General features: G+C 45.7%; 1 protein-coding gene and 1 long non-coding RNA gene across 4 annotated transcripts in view; both read left to right on the forward strand.

Moving 5' to 3' along the window:
* Positions 1 to 208: 208 nt before the first annotated feature.
* LOC132471563 (uncharacterized) lies at positions 209 to 8606 on the forward strand. The gene is made up of 16 exons (XR_009528863.1): positions 209 to 482; positions 572 to 618; positions 1018 to 4160; positions 4307 to 4397; positions 4633 to 4768; positions 5105 to 5210; positions 5365 to 5444; positions 5541 to 5619; positions 5694 to 5805; positions 6063 to 6150; positions 6369 to 6514; positions 6954 to 7115; positions 7269 to 7349; positions 7446 to 7524; positions 7692 to 7802; positions 8018 to 8606. It is a non-coding gene; the product is annotated as an uncharacterized LOC132471563 (long non-coding RNA).
* A 2754-nt stretch (positions 8607 to 11360) lies between these two features.
* The window catches only part of apba2b (amyloid beta (A4) precursor protein-binding, family A, member 2b), a 33837-nt gene continuing 21555 nt past the window's right edge, over positions 11361 to 23642 (forward strand). For all 3 annotated transcript variants that reach the window (XM_060071086.1, XM_060071087.1, XM_060071088.1), the window contains exons 1-2: positions 11361 to 11517; positions 18931 to 19857. In XM_060071086.1, coding sequence (XP_059927069.1) covers positions 18951 to 19857 — 907 coding nt within the window. In that variant the 5' untranslated portion in view covers positions 11361 to 11517; positions 18931 to 18950. The remainder of the gene's footprint in view (positions 11518 to 18930; positions 19858 to 23642) is intronic.

Consider the following 23642-nt stretch of genomic DNA (forward strand, 5'->3'; position numbering starts at 1 on the left):
GGCTACCCCATCGTTGTTCGCCTACCGAGAGGTTCCCCAGGCGTCCACAGGCTTCTCACCATTCGAGTTGCTGTATGGACAACATGTGAGGGGTCCATTGGATGTCTCGAGGAAGACCTCTCAATGAGGGAGAACTTTGAAGGAGCAGCCGGACCAACAGGTTCGTATATTGGCTTATGTACTCAATATACCTATGGGTTGTGCGTGTATAGTTTGTAGCGCGTGTGTGTGTGTGTGTGTGTGTGTGTGTGTGTGTGTGTGTGTGTGTGTGTGTGTGTGTGTGTGTTAACGTGTGTGGTTGTAGGCGATGACTCCAGTTTAACCAGTGAATGGGTCTCTCTGGTCTCTTTGATGAAAGCTTCCTTCTCACTCCTCAAAGGGCCGTTCAGTTTTCTTAATTAGTTAATTGGTTGCATCCGGTGCGTTTCACTTAAAAGGGAACCTGACATGGACACCTGGCATTGTAGCGTCTCCCAAACGCGGTATGTTGTGTTCCCAGAAACAAGAATGTGCGTGTAATGTTTTGTTGAGCTCTGTTGTAACTTTTTTGACCTCTCTTCCAGTTTCACAGGTTAAAGACTTTTTGAAGTAAAGAGGAGCATCTCATCTGAACCTGATGTGAGTAGTATTGTGTGGCAAAGCACAACTGCGTTGACTTGTATGTTGAATATAGATCACTGATAATGTGTGAAGGAAATCGGGGATTGTGGTGGTTTAACTCATTTGAAATTTAAATAATGACTACCTGAAAGTAACATTTTAGAGACTATACATTCAAACTTGTCAAAGTAAGAGGTTAATCACTATTGACTAATGACAGTCAAATAATTAGTATAACTTATATTAAAAAGCTGGATTAGTTAATTATCTTAATCATTATTTAAAAGTTGGATGATCCCAAAAGCCCTGAATTTGTATTGTCATTCATTTATCTGATTTAATGGAGATGGTAGATGTTGAACTGTGGGACAGTGCCCAAGTTTGGGGACAATGAGTAATCTGTTCCTTCCTTCAAAGGTCTATCATGGATATTTAACTGCAGTTCTGTGAGTATCCCAACTTGACCATGAAGATGAACTGCAAACTGTAAGTCATTAGTTTCTCATTACTCTTGGGCACATTGATGTATTTTGGCTTCCTGGTGAGTTAACCTGTTAGCTGAAGGTTGATCTGAGTATTAAGGATGTTTCATTGGTTCATGGGTTACTTAGGTGTTTGGTTTATGTTGGTTTTAATGTTTTTTTATAATGGTCACAGGCTCCAAGTTATTGTTGTAAGCTGGTGTATTGGGTTGGGTTCTGATATCTTCAGTCTTCTTTCCAGCTACTCTCCTGAGCTCTGCATCTTCATCACATGAGTATTGCTTTATTTATGAGGGTGTGGTCTGAGTGAGCAGAGGTGCATACTGGGATACAGAGTTGTCTGAAGTCTACAGGTCTGTAGACACGCCCCCGCAGGGGAAACCGTGTGTTTGAGAAACGGTCGTGACATCAGTTACATGGACTAGAATGTTCTTTAAGATGGAGACAGGGTTTCAGAAGGAGAAACACCAGGGGGAGATGAGGGGGCTCCTCATCTCAACGACTAAAACACAACTTCAGTCTGACAGAGAACCATGGAACACATTCAACCGTCCCCTCCAGGCATCGTGACTCCTCAGGAACAGTTTCATTTCCAAGAAGGTCTTATTTGGGGCCATTCCAAGATGGATCCTGCTCCTCAAGAGCCACCCCCCTCCACTGGGTGGTCTTATGAACAGATGACCTCCTTCCTGTCCTCAGGCTGACTAAAGCTGCACCGCTTGCTGTGAAGGCCCCTCATTCAGGAATCCATTGGACTACAAAGACATGACTTCAGAGACGTTGAATCAACCTGGGACACAATTTGGACGCCAAGCATTATCCATCACCAATGTGGGACGCCACTGAAGAATGTTGTACATAATTTACGTCTCTGGAGACATTGGTTGTTCTGTTCTGGGTGTCCTGGCAAGAGAGCTGGGGGTGGATGATGGAATGTTCTTTGGGATGAGGTTTTTACCCTGCATGATTGTTTTGCCTTTTATGGCTCAGTGGTGTGTGTTGGTTTGACATGAGGTGGATGTTTTTTTTGTGTGTGTGTCACTCAGACCTGGCATGGGGTTCTGTGTGTGTCTGGCTTGCTTTGACAGTGATAATGTTCATACGGGGGTCTGTGTGATTGACTTGGGATATTGGAATGGTCAAATAAATCATACCTGATGGACGGCCACACGTTTACTTGAGGCCTCCAGTAGACATGAAGAGCACGGAGCAACGCTCCGGAGCGATATCCAACACACTGGGCAGGAAGGAGAGTATCCAAATCAAGTATAAAAGGATGCAAGCGGCGTGTTCAGATCAGTGACTTCAAACTAGGACTACACCAATCAGGATCAATGGAGGATGGACACCTAAAGGCATTCCACGAGGAGTCTGAAGTTGGAAAGGGACCTCGATGGATATTCAAGATGACCTTCAGACCTGTAATGAGACGGCTCTTCCTACCTGGCTGGATTGATGGAGAGCCCTGTGGATCTTGTCTTGCTCTCAGTTGCATGTCTTCTCAGGCTGAACTGTATTTGTGTCGGACAGGACCAATCTGGGAACTCCAACTAGTGCGCTCTTCGAGCTGAAGTTGTGCTCTTCAGCTGAGGAGGTAAGGAAACCTTCACTGGGGCTTCAAGATGTAAAGAGGAGACTGTTTCAAAGTGTTCCATGGAACTCTGATGAGGCCGTTGTTGTGTTCCACTGGCTGAGAGGCAGAACCCTCACATCTTCCTCTTGGCCTTTCTCATCTGAGAGTCCTGGCGCCGTCTTGAAGGATATTCCAGCGCATGTAACTGATGTCACGACAGATTCTCAAACACTTGGTTTCTCCTGAGGGGCTTATCTATAGAACTGAATACTTCAGACAGCACTGTATCCCAGCATGCATCTCTGCTCACTCAGACCACGCCCTAATGAGTAGGATGCAACACTCTAGTGATGGAGATGTAGAGTTTATAAGTAACGAGGGAGCAGACAAAGGTGATTAGAACACAATGGCATGTCAATTCTGTAAATCTTTAAACCATGAAGATGGTTGGATAGATCAGGAATTGGGCTTTATTTTAATATGGGCAATCCTTTCGCTCAAATGCCCACTTCTCGCTGGACCTGTACATGTGTTGGCTGGCTGGCATGATTTGCTGTTGGTGATGAGTAGGTCAGTGTGACGTTGCAGGGCTATGGTCGGCTCTCTGTGAGCTTAACTTTTAGATTTGCTCTGTATGGTTTGTACCATGAATAATCTAGATAATTGTAAAATGTAGACATGGTTTTGTATTGAATGATTCCATTGTTTTTAGGCAAGGATTTGTTGTGGGATGTACATGGTAGTTTGGTTCTTCGTACGGTTTTGATTGATATAATTTGTACACACTGGGTGCATAATAATGTAAAAGTATACTGAATAGTAGTAATTACCAACAGCAACAAACAGATCTCCTCAAGGTAAGTCTGTTGGCTGTGTTTTAATGTAGACCATCGCTGGACTTCAGGATCTTCCTCCGTTCAGCTCAAGGTGAGGCGCTGGTTCTGTTTTTTCTTTGGTTGGTTCCGGCCGGAATGTTCGGATTCCAGTCGGACGGTTTGTGCTTCCCGCCGTGGAAGGTTTTGAGTGCGGTCACTTGATTTAGTCCCAATGGTTAGCATAGAACGTTGTAGTCTTGACACCCATTAGAAGCCACCTGGCAGTTAGTTGGACAGGAATCTGTCTGAACGTTCTGGATTGTATTTGCGTAACCTTGAGCCGTTGCCAACGGAAACTATTTTTCAGTTGTTTCCATTGGGAATTGTTGGCCCTTATCTTAAACAACTTAAGTTTGATATTAAATACATACTGACGCGTACATCGTACAATATGTTGATAATTTTCGATGGTTGCGCTGTACTTTTATCCACGTTGACGGGACTCTCGCTGCGTACAAAACGGCGTTCTACTTGCGGGCCCATTTCTGACATCAGTGAAGGCTGAAAATCATTTCACGGTGGAAGACAATTTGACATTTCTTCAACGGAATCCAGCACCTGAATATGAATGGGTAAATTTGATTTAATATCAATACTGCTTAGTGTTCTTTGGTACTTCAGCTTTTGTACGTTCTAAATATCTGCGGTCATTAATTGCACAGAAGTTAAACTTTACCTAAAGGAATGACGTTAAACAACGACTTTGGTGCTGAGTTACCAACTCGATAATATCAAAGCTAAAATAATGGCCGTCCTTCCCACGTGTTCTGTACAAGGTTAAAATGGTAACATGTAGTTTGTCCCAAGGTGTCCACCTCCTCACCCAGAGTAAGACCTCCACCGCCTGTCACAAGTCCTCCAGAACAGGTCAGTGCTCTTGTGTGTGAGTAGAGGTCAGTTTCAATGCATGGCCTGAACCACTTCTTTAAACTTGTGGACTGCTCTGTCTTCATTCCCAAAATGAAATGCTCATGTCTGGTCTCGAGTCTTTTCAAGCCTTGAGTTATAAAATAATAGTTAAATTAATTGTTTTAACTAGGTTTTTGGATGAGTCAATTAAGTTTATTGTTGGGCAAATGCTGATATAAACCTACTGCTGTAGCTGAAAGGCGAGGCTGAGAGGCTGGGGGCCGGAGGCTTGTGGTGCCAGGATGGACCTGAGGCTGGGGGCCGGAGGCTTGTGGTGCCAGGATGGACCTGAGGCTGGAGACCAGGGGCCTGCAGCACCAGATCAGAGGGTAACCATCACCAAGCTCATCTGAAACACTGAAATCCTCAGTATTTTAGGTCTGGTTTTGATCATCTTATGACTTTACATCTGTGCCAAGCTGTGATTTGAGTTAATTCATGCCGGGTTTATGTAGGAGTCATATGAGCCATTATTGTTAGTAGTGCTGCTATGACCTTAGTGGATGAATTGCTGAACGCGACAATCTGCAGACGTTGTCTAATTTAAGTGTTTAAATATGTTTTTAATTTGTCTTCCATTTTACAAGTGAACCTCAGATGCAGGTGGTTGGGTGCATTGCGTCCCCAGGTGATTTACTGCTGAGACCAACTGTGTTTGTAACCAGACCAGGAATCCAAGGCTGAAGGAGCTGATGGAGGAGCCATGCTGAAGGCCCTGCCTGGTGGAGGAGCTGACGGAGGCCCTGCCTGGTGGAGGATGTCTGTCGTGGGGTAGATGGAGCCTGACTCTGAAGTGATCATCACACTCACTGCCACTTCTCGTAGAATACTGCTACCACAAACCACCGGCGTTTGTACCATATATACCAGACAACTACATCTGGTTTACCACATGTTGCAGCAAGACTTCCGCTGTTTGTTCCAGACCAGGACTCTGTCTGAGGAGAGCTGATGGAGGAGCTGAGACGCTGGAGGACGACTAGGAATCGACCAACAAGGTTCCTCGTAAGTTTGTATTTACTTACATGGTTGACTTAAAGGGTAAAATACAGCTGTTACTTTGACATGCGTTAACAAACTACTGCTGTGTTTTCTTACTAGAATGTGTTTCTGGAGCGGAGGTGAGCTGGTAGGGGAGCCATTAATCTGGAGGATGACCATCACTTTACCAACAAGGATTGTAAGTTTGTATTAACCTAACAAAGTGGAAATAAAGGGCTTAAAAATAAGACAAGACAATAAGTTTGTTACCAGACGTTGGGGCCAGACTTGCGCTGTTTGTTCCAGATCAGGACTCTGGCTGAGGAGAGCTGATGGAGGAGCCAAGACTCTCGAGGACGACATCACTCCACCAACCAGGATCCTCGTAAGTTTGCATAAAGTAAACGGAGTGGACTTGTTGTAACGCAGGATTAGTTTGTCCAGTAGAAGTTAAGGCATACTACTGTGGTTGGTTACCAGACAAACGACAGCTGCTACTTTGTTATGCGCCATTAGAGCCTAACTCTCCGTTTGTGACCTTACATTAGAGACAAATTACTACTATGTTTGTTACCTCACATTAGAGACGAATTACTACTGTTTTTTACCTTACAAGAAAAGACAAATTACGTTTGTAACCAGACCAGGAATCTGGAGGACTGACGGAGAAGCCGTACATCTGGAAGGCAAATCCTGAGGGCGACCAGGACTCTACCATCAAGGATTCCTCGTAAGTTTGCATTATCTGGATATAGTGGACTAGGTAGGGGGTTGGGGGTTCAACTCTCAAACCAATGGTGCCGGGTTCAAGTCCTCAGAATACAGTGATGCGTCCTTGAGCAAGGCGTCCTAAATCCTGCCTGCTCCTTAATGACGTCTCTTTGGTTCAGATAATGTTGCATCTTTTGAATATTGATCCTAATCTATGTCCTTGTTTGGTCCGGGCAGACACACCTGAGCTGAACCTCACCTGATCCTGTCTGGGCGGGGGCAGACACACCTGAGCTGAACCCCACCTGATCCGGACATCCTGCTGGTCCTGTCTCCTCAGTTCATCTGAGCCTCTTCCTCCAGAAGACCTGCTGAGCTCAGCAGTCTGAGGCTGATAATAATAATACATTTAATTTAGAGGCGCCTTTCAAGACACCCAAGGTCACCTGGATCAATGACCTCCAGTGGGAGTGATATTCTTGACCCCACATATACCCGTGTTCTTCCACACGCCTTTCCCTCAAGTCTGTCACTAACCTCACTACTTCACTACTCTCTACTCCTTCCCCTTCTTCTTCCTTCTCCGTTGTTCGAACCTTTACACTGAAGGAGCGTCTTCCTGTCCTCAAAGGGTTCAGCGTTAGGGTTGAGAGTCAGGGTTTAGAGTCAGGGACAGAGCTGGTCAGTGAGTGCTGGTTTTACACAAACCTCTTCACTTGCTTTCTGAATGGTGGTGACATTTTGAAAAGATTCATTTGGGAAAATGTTTTCCTCTGCTTTCCGTTCCAAAAATATGTATTAAACTTCTGTGTTTGTAACCAGACCAGGAATCCATGGCTGAAGGAGCTGATGGAGGAGCCATGCTGAAGGCCCTGCCTGGTGGAGGAGCTGATGGAGGCCCTGCCTGGTGGAGGAGCTGATGGAGGCCCTGCCTGGTGGAGGAGCTGATGGAGGCCCTGCCTGGTGGAGGATGTCTGTCGTGGGGTAGATGGAGCCTGACTCTGAAGTGCCATCACACTCACTGCCACTTCTCGTAGAATACTGCTACCACAAACCACCGGCGTTTGTACCATATATACCAGACAACTACATCTGTTTTACCACATGTTGCAGCAAGACTTCCGCTGTTTGTTACAGACCAGGACTCTGTCTGAGGAGAGCTGATGGAGGAGCTGAGACGCTGGAGGACGACTAGGAATCAACCAGCAAGGATTCCTCGTAAGTTTGTATTTACTTACATAGTTGACTTAAAGGGCAAAATACAGCTGTTACTTTGACATGCGTTAACAAACTACTGCTGTGTTTTCTTACTAGAATGTGTTTCTGGAGCGGAGGCGAGCTGATGGGGGAGCCGTGAATCTGGAGGATGACCATCACTCTACCAACAAGGATTGTAAGTTTGCATAAAGTAAACGGAGTGGACTTGTTGTAACGCAGGATTAGTTTGTCCAGTAGAAGTTAAGGCATACTACTGTGGTTGGTTACCAAAAAAACTACAGCTGCTACTTTGTTACGCGCCATTAGAGCCCAACTACTACTGTTTTTCTGACCTTACATTAGAGACAAATTACATTTGTAACCAGACCAGGAATCTGGAGGACTGACTAAGAAGCCGTACATCTGGAAAGCAAATCCTGAGGACGACCAGGACTCTACCATCAAGGATTCCCCGTAAGTTTGCATTATCTGGATATAGTGGACTAGGTAGGGGGTTGGGGGTTCAACTCTCAAACCAATGGTGCCGGGTTCAAGTCCTCAGAATACAGTGATGCGTCCTTGAGCAAGGCGCCCTAAAGCCTGCCTGTTCCTTAATGGCGTCTCTTTGGTTTAGATGTTGCATCTTTTGAATATTGAACCTAATCCATGTCCTTGTTTGGTCCGGGCAGACACAGCTGAGCTGAACTTCACCTGATCCTGTTTGGTCGTGGGCAGACACACCTGAGCTGAACCCCACCCGATCCGGACATCCTGCTGGTCCTGTCTCCTCAGTTCATCTGAGCGTCTTCCTCCAGAAGACCTGCTGAGCTCAGCGGTCTGAGGCTGATGGATCAATGACCTCCAGTGGGAGTGATCTTCTTGACCCCACATGTACCCGTGTGCTTCCACACGCCTTTCCCTCAAGTCTGTCACTAACCTCACTACTTCACTACTCTCTACTCCTTCCCCTTCTTCTTCCTTCTCCGTGGTTCGAACCGTTACTCTGAAGGAGTGTCTCCTTGAACCTTTACACTGAAGGAGCGTCTTCCTGCCCTCAGAGGGTTCAGCGTTAGGGTTGAGAGTCAGGGTTTAGAGTCAGGGACAGAGCTGGTCAGGGAGGACTGCTTTTACACAAACCTCTTCACTTGCTTTCTGAATGGTGACATTTTGAAAAGATTCATCTGGGAAAATGTTTTCCTCTGCTTGCCTTCACAAAAATATGTATTAAACGTCTGTCAAGTGTTTTTGTTTATACATTAAAATCCTACATTGACTTCTACATGATTGGTGCTGTTCATTTAATTGTCCTTTAACTTGGTTAATGTCATGTTCGTTTTGGCACGTAGCCATGTAACAAGTGGGATAATGTGTAGGACGTCGCCGGTCGAATTTAAGCCCCTTCAGTGGGAAGTAAATAGCCTCGCTGCGCGTCGGTGTCCTGTTCGCACTGTCGGGGCTTATTTTCCCGATAATGACCGGCATTCTATAAATTATCCCTTACTTATTACACGGCTCTTCTCAATGCTGCAGTCTACATTCGTATTCGGTTGCTAACCGACGTCAACGACTTTGGCGAATTATTTCTCTGCTGATCAACGCTACGAATGATAACAAATACATCGGAAAAAGACACACTGAAGTTATTTTTTCGATTTGGCAAGTAGCCATTACTAATAATAGGCCTGCCAATACTCTTTGGCTGGGATGATGAGAAATCAGACAATCAAGTCATTTTAGCCTGAATGCATAGGTAAGAAGCACCAGAGCAGGTTGCTAGTACCATGGACAGTATCAGAACGATAACCTGTTGAACTAAATGGATGTGGTAGGCTACACCACGGCATGCATCTGCAGACCACTGCCACATAAATAAAGGTAAGACGCGATATTTATTGCTTACGATTTGCTGGTGCTGTTGCGAGGTCTTTTGTGTTTTTTGCACTCAAGTGGTCGGCTGTTTTAACTTGCAATTGATAGTCGGAGTCAGTCTCCGACTGTTTTTTGGTCAGAATGCCTGATGTAGGCTAGTTTTGCTGGAATGCGTGTTGTGAATTGAGAACAGCCAGCTCCTGATGGGATACAGCGTTCAGCTGTGCAACAAATATTTTTTTCTTTTTCAATCTTGACGACTTTTGTAGGGCTGTGTGTAGCCACACCTTTGGCCCTTCTGAACTTAAACACGCAGTTAAATTCCTTTCCTAGCTCCTCTTGTTTATGTTGTCAGCTTAGCCATATCATGTCACGTTGTCAACATGGGATAGGCTAGCCGCTACCTGGAGCAGAACATAGTGGGTCATATGTTCGATGCTTTTTGAAAACGTTTTCTTCATAAAACGTGCCAGACAGATTTTGTATCCATTTTATTCCTTAGTAATTAGCTACATTGTTATGCCGTCTTTCAGAACCTTTCATTGCTGGCACTAAAGAGAGAAAAAAGAGTGCATCCTCATTGTACCCAGCACTTCTAAAAATGCACTTCCGAATGCGTCTCTGTCCCCAGCACATTTCAAACCAAACTGACGCCAATGCCCCAGTCAGATTTGTGCGTGTGTGTATGTAAGGTCTGTATCACTTGTATTCATTTTACTCTGAAATAACTTGAATGGAACTTTAGATGTTTGGGGATAAGCAGCAAAGCAGTCAGGTAGCTATTTTAAGCTATAATAAACTGTGTATTTTGTTTATTTAGGTGAAGCATTATGAAAAAAATTGCATGCAAAGTAAAGTTTACAAATAAATTTAGCATTTTCATTTTCCGTCTGGGCTCAGCCCCAGATGTTTATGAAACCTAGAAACACCCTTGGTTAGGAGCCATGGTGCTACAGGGAGAGAATGGAAACCAGAGGCCTGGTGTCTGCCTCAACAGGAAGCTGTTTAGAAGGGAACAAGGTATTCAAATGTAGAGAAGGCGACAGAGGCGGCAATCAGAACTTTAATCACGCCGTCACCAAATCAAGGGTTGTATGTGTTCGGCATGAAAGCCGTCTGACTTTCATATAGGCATTATAGCCTATAGGTGTGTTCCTGTATAATTATAAATTAATGTAAATATATATATTACACTTTACCCGCAGTGTCACGTGACGAGTTAAACCATTTGGTTATGGTTTTTCTCATACATAATATGCATAAGCAGTGCTGTTCAATGACCAGTATGTTTGTTGTTGTGTAGGTAAAAAAATATTGATTATGGTGTTACTGCATTTACCCTATGGAATAGGTTAACATTAATAGTATATTCTGCGGCTGTGGAAGCTGAATATTGTACTGTGATGGTATTGCCATCATGTGGGCGGGGCTAGTTGAAGCTCAGAGTCGCTGGCACCAGGGACCCCTGTTCCTCCACGGTCACCCAGACCAGTGGCCAGAAAAGCTTTCAGCGATTCACCTCGCCAGTGAAGGGTTGAAAAGGGCATCACTCTGCTTCCTCTTTGACTATGGACGCCAAATTGACAGCAACTGTTTCCAGGTCCTACACAACACAACACTGGAAGACTGTCTGGAAGAAGTTGCCAATTACCTATCAGTAAACCTAGATGCAACTCTTTCAGAAGGTATAGATGGACTGTTATAATCCTGAGATCACCCATTAGAAGGCCGGCAGGCCACTTCCGTTGAAGTTGCCTGATGATTTAGCTGATCATCAAGGACCTATGAGAAGTTACTGCACTGAAGCGGGTATTTACATAAGCCTCAAGGAAAGGTTTCTGCCACAAGACATCTAGCGGCAGAAATTACATATATTATACAGCTTTAACATTTACCTACCTGATATCATGCCCACATACCTTACTCAATTTTACATAACATATTCCAACAAAACTTGAATTGCTCCCCTTAATTAATTTACCACCACAGCACATTTGCTTAACATTCTAAATATAATTTAGGCCCACAACCGGTGAATTGTGGCATCCCGTCTTGGGTGCTGCTGTTACATTTAAAGGACCATGGCCGATCTGACCGACAAACTGCAGTGGGACCGGTTATTCACATTCCGGGGCCCCTCTCTCTCCTACTGTGACGCTCTGCGAGTTCATGTTCCTGGGCGAGCCAGCTGAAACGCCTTTTGTGTGTATGTGTGAGTGAGTGTGCGATAAGAGTGAGTGTATATGATGCGCGGTACCTCGTCTCGGTGTATATCTAGCATCCTCCGTTGCTTCTGGGAGGCAAACGGAACCCGTACAAGGTAAGATGTCCGGACTCTGGATGTTAATTTAATTTAGGCTATTTAATTGCATACAATTGTAAGAAACGACGTTGTTTTTGCCGAAGGGTTTCGGGGTTGTAGAGGGTTGTGACGCTGATCTAGCGGTGATGGTGGTGATGGTGATGGTGGTGGGGAGGGGGGCAATCAGTGTTGCCGGGCTATTTTTCAACAGAGGACTTATGCGAATAATATCTTTGCGCATTGCATTTGCAAGCGCTGAGAACTAGCAATGTTTATAATTCTGAGCGACAGCGAAATGTGTCAAAGTGGGAAGGGATGTGTTTTTTAAGGCTGTCTACGCATATTCTTTTTTACTGTGATTTACAGAGGTCTTTGTTTACGTAGGCCTACTTACATTTTTGTATTTTAACCCCCGCGTCTCAAACATTTTATTTTCCTTAGATGAATGTAGAAAATGTTAACAGTGGCAGCGTGCTAACTGCTGTGCACACAATAATCACAGTGGCCAACTGGACCATAGCAACGAGCCTACATCATATGACATCTAGCATTTCGACTGAATCCATAATATCTCAAAGTGAGGAAATATATGAATAGGCCTACATCAGCCGAGCTTTCTTATATCGTCATCACATCTGGCGGCCTGACAGACTGTCCTCCTTTGTCCTCTATGGTACCAACCTGCTCCTGTGACCGTGTGTGTGCGCGCGTGTGTGTGAGTGTGATGGGGTGGATGGGTGGGTCAGGGAGTGTGGTTGTGTATGTGTTGGGATGTTTCCTATTTACTGGTTGTTCGTGTGTTTGTTAGTCATCTGTTGACTGGCCATGTTGGTTTTTATGTTGTGGTTTGCAGTACATTATATGTGTGTGTGTGTGGGGGGGGGGGGGGGGGATATATGATGTGTGTGTATTCATTTTGTGTGGGTGGTGTTATACAGAGCCTTCTCTCCACAGCGATGACATAAGCCTGTCAAATTTGTAATCTATTGGCATGTCGAGCATCTTCCTGGTCAGGCTATGATAATATTATATTATCAGTGAGCAAGCCCTGGCACTTACTTCTGGGGAATACACTCCCTCTCGACTGGGGCTGGGCTATTTCAAAACATTTATTATAACGATCATTGGGAATATGACATCAGATGGAGGAATATCTAAATATTCAAAACATCATTACAAACATTCTGATTGATTCTAATTGATTCTCATTACATATCAGGACATTTAAAGTCTGATATCAGACTGAAACTAGATTTCAAATCTCATAGTTATCATTTTGTGGGCATATCTTTCAAGATGGATTATTGTCATATGCACAACAATTACAGAAGAAGTCTCTGGCAATGAAATTCTTGAGTCTCAGGCTCCTTCAACAGTGCAATATAAAATAAAAGTAAAGAGAAACACAAGTAAGAGACTTGAGACCTAAATAAAAAATAAATAAATAAACTACAATACTGGATAAGAATATTTAGAATAAAATACAAATATAAAAATAAATAATATATAATAATAACTAATGTATAAATAGATGCAGGATAAAAAGGTGTGAAATATAAACAGACATTTTTATACAGATGTCGACTGTTATAAAGTGGCATAATGGTGAGCTAAGTAGCTCAGGAGTTCAGTAGTCTGTGGGATGAAAGGTGGTGCGAGACCGGCTGCTGCTGCGGTAGCGTCTACCAGATGGCAGCAGCTGGGGTGATGAGTGTCTTTAATAATCCGGTTGGTCTTCTTGCTGCACTGCTGAGTGTAGAGGTCCTCCATGGATGGCAGAGCCGTCCTGTTGATGTGCTGGGCAGTTTTCACCACCCTCTGTAAGGGCTTAAGCTTGAGGGCGGAGCAACTGCCGTACCAGGCGGTGATGAAGCCAGTCAGGATCCTCTCTACGGTGCACCTGTAGAAGTTGCGGAGTATCCTGGTGTCCATGTTGAACCTCCTCAGCCTGCGGAGGAAAAGAGCTGCTGTCTAGCCGTCTTTGTGATGGTGTCGGTGTGGTGAGTCAAGGTCAGGTTCTCGCTGATGTGGACCCCGAGGAACTTGAGACTAATGACTCTCTCTACTTTCATCCCGTTGATGGTGATGGGGGCGTTTCATGCTCCTTGTCACTCCCTGTAGTCCACAATCAGCTCCTTGGTTTTGCTGAGGTTTAGATGGAGGTTGTTGTCCTGGCACCAAGACGAACTGTAGTCAATGAACAGCATTCTTACATATGTGTTCCTCTGATCCAGATGGGAGAGGGCAGTGTGGAGGGTGAGGCTGATATGGACCTGTTTACCCTGTATGCAAATTGCAGGGGGTCCAGTGAGTCAGGGATAGAGGAGGTGATGAATGATTTGACTAGCCACTCAAAGCACTTCATGACGATGGAGGTGAGCGCTACTACGCAGTGATTTTGACATTTGTGGATGGGAACGATGATGGACTTTTTGAGACATGTGGGGACCCCAGACTGGAGCAGCGACGTGTTGAAAATGTCTGTAAACACACCTGCCAGCTGATCTGCACACACCCTTAGAGCTTGGCCAGGGATGCCATGAGGTCCAGGGGCCTTGTGTGGATTGATCCTTTTGAAGGATTTGCACACATCTGCCCTTGTTATTACTAGTTGGCAGGGGTCCTTGTCCTTCTGTACTTCCTCAGCTGGGGAGTAGCTCTCGAAACGTGCAAAGAAGGTGTTAAGGTCATCTGGAAGAGAAGCAGACACTTCCTCAGCCCCGCTCATTGTCCTTTAGCAGTCTTTTATCTTCTTATTCCGGTCCACATGTGTCTTGAGTGGGGCCTGAAAGTTAGACTCCACTCTGTCCCTGTATTGTCTCTTAGCACTGTTAATAATTCTCTGGAGCGCATACCTGGACTTGCTGTACTCCTCCAAATCACCTGAGTTGTAGGCGGCGGCCCGTGCTTTAAGTTTGGCTCAGACTTCCCATTAACCCAGGGCTTCTGATTCGGGAATGTCCGTATAGAGCTCGTAAGTCTGCCCCTTCCGGTAGACCCCCATGGTAACTCTGAAATCGTAAAATATTGTAATGACCTTGCCGGTGACATAACGATGTCCAGTCATAGGTATTTGAAGGAACATTTTAATGTAACAAAACTAGGTCACAGAAACGCGTAATCAACGTCGAAAATCCTGCACAAAACAAACACCGGTTACCCCGGCAACACGGTCTCTCTCACCTGCAAGCCCCCAGCCTCCTGTTCTTCCAAGGCCCTCCCCCAGCTACCCGAGGTGGTAGCTGGACCCTGTACACCACCTCCCCCATTCTCTCAAGGACCCTGCATGGCCCGATCCACTCGCTATCGAGCTTTGGGCATCTTCCCTTCTTTCTTTGCGGGCTGTAGGTACAGACGAGCTCCCCAGCCTCAAAGTGCCTGCCATGAGAACGCACATCATAGTTCCTTTTCTGCCTCACCCCTGCGCTCAGCAGCTGTCCCCTGGCGAAGGAGTGAGCCGTCTCCAGGCGGTCCTGGAGTCTCCTGGCATACTCTGGGCCGGGAGGAACAGGGGGAGAATCAGGCGGCCGGCCAAACGCCAGGTCAGCTGGGGTGCGAAGCTCCCTGCCCAACATCAGCAGAGCAGGCGTGCAGGACGTCGACTCCTGGACAGCCCGCCTGTATGCCATGAGCACCAGAGGCAGATGATTGTCCCAGTCCCGCTGATGCTCAGCCGAGACAATGGCCAGCTGCTGCTCCATACAGCGATGAAACCGCTCCACCAAGCCGTCACTCTGCGGGTGCAGGGGGGTAGTACGGGTCTTTTGCATGTCCAGCCTGCAACATAAAGCCGCAAAGTCATGGGATTCAAAATTTCTCCCCTGGTCACTGTGGATGGACTCCGCTGCCCCAAAACGGCTAATCATCCCCCCGACCAAAGCGTCCGCTACGGTCTCTGCCCCCTGGTCAGGCAGAGCGTGTGCCTCCACCCCAACCCTCTCCATAGGGATCCCCTCAGGGAACTGCTCTAACTGGGCATGGGACCTTTCAGTCGGGCCTTTGCGGGCTGTGCAGCCATCACAGCGGCGACAGAAGTCCTCAACGTCCCTCTTGGGCCGACCCCAGTAGAAGCCAAGGCGGAGGCGATGCAGGGTCTTTGTCACCCCAAAGTGCCCTGAGCCCACAGCACCATGGACCGCTTGAAGCACTTCCCCACGCAGAGAGTGAGGCACCACCACCTGCCAGCTCACCTCTCCGGTGGCGGGTTCCTTCCAGGCCCGCTGAAGCACGCCATCCCACAGCGGCAGGGCCTCGAACTTAGCCCACAGTCCCTTGGTGACCAGGGAGAGAACAGCCACTTCTTCCCATGGGGGCCGCCGCTGTAGGTCCAACCACTGGAGCACTGGTCGAAGGTCTGCGTCCTCCTCCCGCTGCCGTCTCCATCCTGCGGTGTCGACCTCCCGGAGCTCACAGCAGACTGGGGACGCCACCTCCACCGCAGAACATCCCTCCTCCTGGCTGCACAGCTCCTTCTCACTGCTCTCCCTCCTTTCACAGTAGCGGCAGCCATCCTGACTGCAGGGGCGTCAGGAGAGTGCGTCTGCATTAGCATGGCGTGCCCCTGCCCCGTGCACCACACTGAAGCTGTAGGACTGCAGCTCCTCGATCCACCGTGTAACCTGCCCTTCTGGCTCCTTGAAAGACATGAGCCACTGGAGCGCGGAGTGGTCGGTCCTTACAGTGAAGTGCAGGCCACAGAGGTAATATTTGAAGTGGCGTACAGCTCTAACGATAGCCAGCAGCTCGCGACGAGTGACGCAGTAGCGGCGTTCAGCTTTGTTAAATGTCCTGCTGTAATACGCCACCCTTCCGGCCCCTCCTGTGTCAGCACGGCGCCATTGCCAACGTTACTAGCGTCTGTGTCCAGGATGAAGGCCAGGGCAGGGTCAGGAGGGGAGAGCACCGGGGCTTTGGTGAGAACTCCCTTAATGTCTTGAAAGCAGACTGGCAATCCTCTGCCCACACAAACTCCCTGTCCTTCTGTAGCAGGCGGAACAGGGGAGCGGCCACACAGGAGCAGCCCCTCACAAAGCGTCTGTAGTAAGACGCCAGTCCGAGGAAGCTATTCAGCTGTCTGGTGTCAGTGGGGGTGGGCCAGTCCTGGACAGCTTGCACTTTGTCCTCCATGGTGCTAATGCCTTCTCCCCCCACCCTGTGCCCAAGGAAAGTTACCTCTCTCTCTCTTTCCCTAGGTTTAACGTCTTTGGGTACAGGCACGATCAAAGATTTTTTCCATAGACAAGGAACAACACCAGTGCCTCTTGACAGCTTAAACAGCCTTTGGAAGGGCTGTGCCTCCTGGTCTGCACACGCGCTTAATGGCGCACACTTCCATAATGGTGAGCTAAGTAGCTCAGGAGTTCAGTAGTCTGTGGGATGAAAGGTGGTGCGAGACCGGCTGCTGCTGCGGTAGCGTCTACCAGATGGCAGCAGCTGGGGTGATGATGGCAGCAGCTGGGGTATGAAGTGCGCACACTTCATACTACTGATTTCTTTGTAAACCAATTCCTGCTCTGCTGTAAAACCATGAGAATCAAATCTGCAATGAAAATTATTCAAATGATTGGCCATTTCAAGTTTGTTTTCCACTGCCATGAGATGTTTCTTAGGCTTATATCCGGTGATTGCCGAGACCCCCTGCCATGCTCTCCTAGCATCATTTCTAAAATAGTTCTCTAATTTACGTTTATATGCTGCTTTACAGTCCATAGTCATAATTTTAATGTTTTTCTGCACAGTCCCTTTCTCTTCCCTGTTTCCTCCCGTTGTGTACAGTCTCTTTTTTTAGTTAAGAAGTTGCAAAGCAAAGCATTTAAGATTGTCAACGTATGCATTAAGCAATCAACTTCTACACATGTTTCCTTTAATTAAAAAAAATTAATGACTCCTTTGTCAAATTTTAAACATACTAATTGGTGTCAATCTCTATAAAAGAAAGTTGTGAGAAATGTTTGAAATGTAGTGCAATGGCTTATCTTGCGTTATTGGAAGACTTGGCAAATCAGCCTCTCCGCAGGGAGTGTGTTTTCAAAGATTGCGCTGATTTGCCTGGCGAGTTGCTGATGTCTCCCGTCTGTGGGCTGTGATTCCCGTCCCAACTGAATCAATTGCATCAGTCACTTTATCCCAGGCAGCAAGCTTTCTTTTATTTGTAATGCTAGTCAAAAAAACTTGTTTACGAGCGTTTCGATTTTATTGTTGTATACAGTATATATAATTTTAATACATATATTCTGAAAAACACTCCCGTTCAAAATGCACGCGTGTACATTTCGTTCATACCAGAACGAAAATATTCAGAGAAACGCTTCCATTTAAAATGCATTGGTTAACATTTTTTTCTGGGTAGAATCTTGCTTTGGGACATGATTGAATAGATTTTGTTTTTGAGGGTAAAAAAATAAAAAAATCGGAGTATCCATAATACTTATTACGTTCTGCGTAGCACAAAATAAATTGGAAAATTGTGCTCCGGGACACGATTCAATAGATTTATTTCATGACCATGAGCATGATACAAAACTAGAGGACCCCCTGTCTCTCTCTCGTTTAGTTTAGTCCAGCGCGAAAATAGTCTGAAAAAGGCATCCCATTAAATATGCGTGGGTTAACATTTCGTTCTGTGTAGTACGAAAAATAGGTCTGCTGCAAAAATGTTGACGCACACATAACTAGAGGGTGCATTGTACTGTCTGCGCACAACCCTTCTGAAGCCTCTCTCTCTCTCTCTCGTTCGTACGTGCGTACATACATACATACATACATACATATATACATACATACATACATACATACATACATACATACATAACTACAGGATGCACTGTACTGTCTGCGCACACCCCTTCTGAGGCCTCTCTCTCTCTCTCTCTCTCTCTCTCGTTTAGTTTAGTCCAGCACGAAAATGGATGGGCATGCTCCCATTCAAAATGCACGGGTTTACCTTTAGTTCTGTGTAGCACAAAAAAAGTAGGACAATGGTGCTCTGGGACACGATTCAATAGATTAAATTTCGTGAGCATGCGCACAAAATCGCATGATACTGGGTTGCGCACCAATCCCAGGCTAGTTGGATTTGTTGTAACATCATCTGTTAATCAATAGCCATAGAGCCGGCATGAATACACCATATATCCGCTAGGTAGCCACTGCATGGTTCAGGTGGGGCGGAATACAGGGTATTTTCTTTCTTTCTTTTCTGATATTGCATTGTGGGCTGCGCCAGAACCTGTGCTTAATTTCCATATTTGTATCCCAGAATGGTAGGGAGTGAGGGAGGAGAGCGGGAGGAGATTTATGTTTGTCCAGGACTTTTATTATAATATCACTCCATTTTATTATAGTTGCCCATTCTATATTTTCTCCTATGATTATTTTCCATCATTCAGAGTTTAACTTTAATGTTAACATGATTTTTTCCCTGTCTTCCAGGATCCAGCCAGTAACAATGTATGGCCTGTAAGCTGCCAATCATGGCCCACAAGAAGAAGCCGGAAGCTAGCGGGGGAATCAACATGGCAGCACCCGCCCCTAGCCGTGCCCTTCACTCTACAGAGAGACAAGACCAAAAGTCTCTGCCCTCTCGGCCCCGCCCAGTTCGCTATCCCAAAGAGTCACATGGTCAGAAGCCACTCCCCAGGCCATCCAAGGTCCAATGCTCTCTTCCGAAGTGCCGGGAAGTGAGTCCAAGCCAACCAGAAGAGGAGGTTGAAGTGGGCATGGTCAAGCTGCAGTACTACAACCAATCAGAACACAAGATGGAACTGGATGTGGTCAAGCAGCAATACTTAAACCAACCAGAACAGGAGGTGGAAATGGGTGAAGTAAAACCTCAATACTACAGCCAATCAGAGCAGGAGTTTGAGGAGGAAGGAGTGGACCCTCCGTACAACAAAAAAACAGAAAATGAGGTAGAAGATGTAGTCGAGCCCAATTGCTACAGCCCACCAGAAGATGAGTTGGAAGTGGGCGAGGTTGACCCTCATTACTACAGCCAACCAGAACAGAGTGTGGAGGAGGTAGGGGCGGAGCTTCAGTATTGTGGCCAACCAGAAGAGAAGGTGCAGGTGGATGTGGTTGAACCTCAGTCTTGCAATCAACAAGAGCGAGAGCTCGAAGGATACCGACCGCAAACACTGCCCACACTGGAACACAAGCCTCTGAATGACCTTCCGGTTCCTGATCTTCATGTTTGTGACCTTCCCATGCAAGATCTTCCTGTTCGAGAGCTTCCTGTGCATCAGCTTCCAGTGCAGGACTTTCCCGCAACTTTCCACATTGCAGACGACAGCCTGGACGATGACTCCAGCTCAGACTACATGAACAACACCTCAGAAGATGAGGAAGACTATGACGAAGGTAAGAACCCTTTTCCCATTATGGATTATACATTTTTCATCTACTCTTTTTTTATATTTATTTTACTCTTCTGTTGAGTATATAGACATATTTTCTGTAGTTTTGTTTTAAAATATATCTATTGTACTTTTTACTTCTACTGGCTACCTGTACCTGGTACCCGTATGCATCTAGTATCAATAAAATACTGTCTTATCTTAACTACCTCTAAAACCTCCATTATTAACTTAAGTTAATGCAGTACTAAGCAATATCACATTACATTGGCAAAGCATAGGGTTAGTGGGTTAGGGTTACCCTAGCCCTATTAAATAATCTATACATGAATACCATAGCATACCGTTACTGTACTTAAGATGAACACTACCTATTTACTAAATATGAACACCATTAGTACGTAAGCGATAACTAGACATTCAGGGCTGACCATTTTCTCGTACTGGTCTTCTGCCCATTCCAATGCAACTACTACAATACTACAATTCTACATTTCCAAATGATTGCGTTGACCAAACACTAGTTAGCATAGAAGATAGAAGATATTTAACTAAAACCAAACTAAAAGGTACTTTCCTGTAGTTAATACATGGACTCAATGAGCCAGAATGATGATAATCCAGAAAAGACATCAGAGATTTTACCTTCTCTTCGACAGATATTCACGCTTTAAATTAATGCGTTGGGCAGCATTACAGGAGACACTCGGGCAGCATTACTCATCTCTATCGAGCCATTATTTGGTTATTATTGCTCAGAATAGTAGAATTACAAAGTACCCTGCCCTAAATAATAGCTTCAATAAATCACAATCTAAACTGGACACGTCAGCTCATTGAAGACCGGAAACCGGTGAATAAACTTGTTGTACAGCAATAACGTCATCATACTACTCACACAATTTGAGTTTATATATATATGGGCTAAAACCAAGTTGGAGGGACATTCTGTGAAAATGCACTAGTGTTGCACACAATCTACAGGGATTGCATGAGGAACCTACTACGTCCTTCAGGGCATCATTTTAGGGTATATATAGGACATCAAGTGCACACGAAAGGGATGACAGATGTTAGTGTTCAACGCAACGGCCAAACTGCAAGGCTTCCAGTTTGTTACCAGGGGAAATTGTCCTGCTAGAAAAAGGCGGATCTGGCTAAAATAATTCTGGCTTGACTAGCCCATCGTTCCGGTACCGAAAAAGGATGGGTGAATCTGGAGCTTTGCTATGCCAAGCTGTCAGGAGGCTTTCAAAAAGGCAAAAGAGTTGCTGACTACGTCAGAGGTCCTGACTTACGGGGGGCAGTTATTTCTCATGTACTTCCGGATGGTGAGGAAATGCCAATTGCTTTTGCATTAAGGACATTGAACTAGGCAGAGACTAATTATGCTCAATAGGAAAAAGAGTCAGCACAATAGTATGACATTAAGTATTGCAAAGAAGACTCTCACGGCTAAACGGATGGTTTATCCAGAATGTCAATCCCTGTTACAAAGCCAGAACCGCAATGACCCTGAGTTATCTGCGGTCATGGACATCATCATTAACTCAATCCTGAAGCCATTCCTCCAAAGGAGTTTGAGCTGTCTATCCAGTCTAGGTGTTCGCTGTGTGTAAGGAGTGTGTCACTTCGCACAATGGTATTGCAGCAAATTCAGTCAGGAAACATTTTTGATGGCCAAGCATGGATAAGCAAATTGAAGAGATGGTCAAATGCTGTTCATCTTGCCACAAAATCGGAAGCAACATACCACGGCAGCGTTGGAATATTGTTTTATTATATTTTTTACTTATTATTTCAGAACAGGCTGTTCCTAGTTGCTGTTAATGGACACAGTAAATGGCCTAAGGTGGCTATTTACATTACATTTACATTTAGGGCATTTAGCAGACGTTTTTATCCAAAGCGCCTAATAATCTGTTCATTTCTCAGAAGAAGGACAAACATCACTGTCGGTACAATAAGGATGGTCATAAAACCAAGTGCCAAGCACAAACAATTGATAGGTTAACCCATTCCCCGTTCACACCAAAGCTAGCTAGGATCAGATGCTACACAACTATATTTAAGTGCCAGGATGTACAACATACAATATGTGCGTACTTTCAGTGCCAGGGCGTGTAACATACAATAACTGCGTACATTAAGTGCCAGGACGTACAACATACTTTAAGTGCTTAGGAGGGTTGGGTGGGGGTGGCTATGTAGAGTCTAGGTGAAGTCTGAACAAGTTAGTCTGAGTCTCCTGCGGAAGCTGGTGAGCGACTCTGCGGTCCTGACATCGGCAGAGAGCTCGTATCACCACTGCGGGGTCAAAACAGAGAAGAGTTGTGACTTTGATGATCGACATATGCTTGCTCGAAGCAATGGCAGTACCAGACGTTCAGCTGAAGTAGTTCAGCGGAGCACTCGAACTGGGGTGTGTGGTCTGTGAGGGCATTCTTTCCCTGGCACAAGGAGGAGCTCAGTCTTGTATAGGTTAAGCTTCAGGTGATCGGCAGTTGTCCAAGTGCTGATGACATTCTGAGATGCGTGTTGCAATCAGGTTGCTATCCGAGAAGGGGAAAGAGAGGAATAGCGTGTGTGTCGTCAGCGTAGCAGGGATGGGAAAAACTATCTGATGTGATTCCGGAGCCCAATTATCTAGCATATAGGAAGAACCGAAGGGGCCTCAATACAGAGCCTCGAGGACTCCGGTGTCGAGAGCGCGGTGTTTGGAAAAGGAGCCATTCCATGTGACCTGATAGGTGTGATGTGAACTAGGATAGCGCAGAGTCAGCGATGCCAATTTCGCAGAGAGTGGCAAGGAAGATCTGGTAGTTCACGGTGTCGAACGCCACAGACATTTCCAGGAGAATGAGAAGGCTCTGAGAATGAGAGGGAGGAGGCTCTGGCAGCCCAGAGTGACTCAGTCACCACGAGGAGAGCTGTCTTAGTGGAGTGTGCAGTCTTGAAGCCTGACTGATGAGGGTCAAGCAGATTGCTTTGTGAGAGATAGGACAGTTGGTTAAAGATGGCATGTTCCAGTGTTTTAGAAAGGAATGAAAGAAGAGATACCGGTCTGTATGTGTCGGTAATGGTATCATGAGATCAACCACCACGGAGAAGACAATCGAGAAGCTCGGAGAAAAGTCGCTTTGGATCTCCTCCACAACGGATCTCAATGGATCTCCCTGACAATGGACTTCAACTTCTCTCACATGCAATGGCTGGATTTCTACAAGCTAATGGAGTGCAGCACATTAAGTTAGGTCCCTACCACCCCGCAACAAATGGTCCTGCTGAGGGATTTTTTCAGACCCTGGAACATGGAACAACCCCAAAACATCACAACGGCAAGGAACACTACATCAGAGACTGCCCCACTTTCTGCTAAATTAATGCAGCAGTCCACATGAATCCATAAAGATTTCTCCTTCTAGCCTCATACTAAAGAGAGACCTGCGCATCACTTCTGACTTCTTGAAACCCTCAGAGGCAAATCTCTCTCTCTCTCTCTCTCTCTCTCTCTCTTTCTCTCCCTCTCTCTCTCTCTCTCTCTCTCCCTCTCTCTCACTCTCTCTCTCTCTCTCTGTTCTTCCTCTTTATTTTGCCCAACACGGCAGTACCCAGGCTAGTTAGTGTGAGATAAACTCCCAGTTACTCTACATTAAATTAAGCTTCACTACAATGATACCCTACTAACCCTGAGAGAAATGTAGCAAGCTGAGCTACAGCAACATGGCAACAGTGGTTTGGTACATCAATTATATTTATTTTTCACATGAACCAACTTCAGTTTCAACA

This window comes from Gadus macrocephalus, chromosome 14, assembly GCF_031168955.1.
Source record: "Gadus macrocephalus chromosome 14, ASM3116895v1".
Classification (NCBI taxonomy): domain Eukaryota; kingdom Metazoa; phylum Chordata; class Actinopteri; order Gadiformes; family Gadidae; genus Gadus; species Gadus macrocephalus.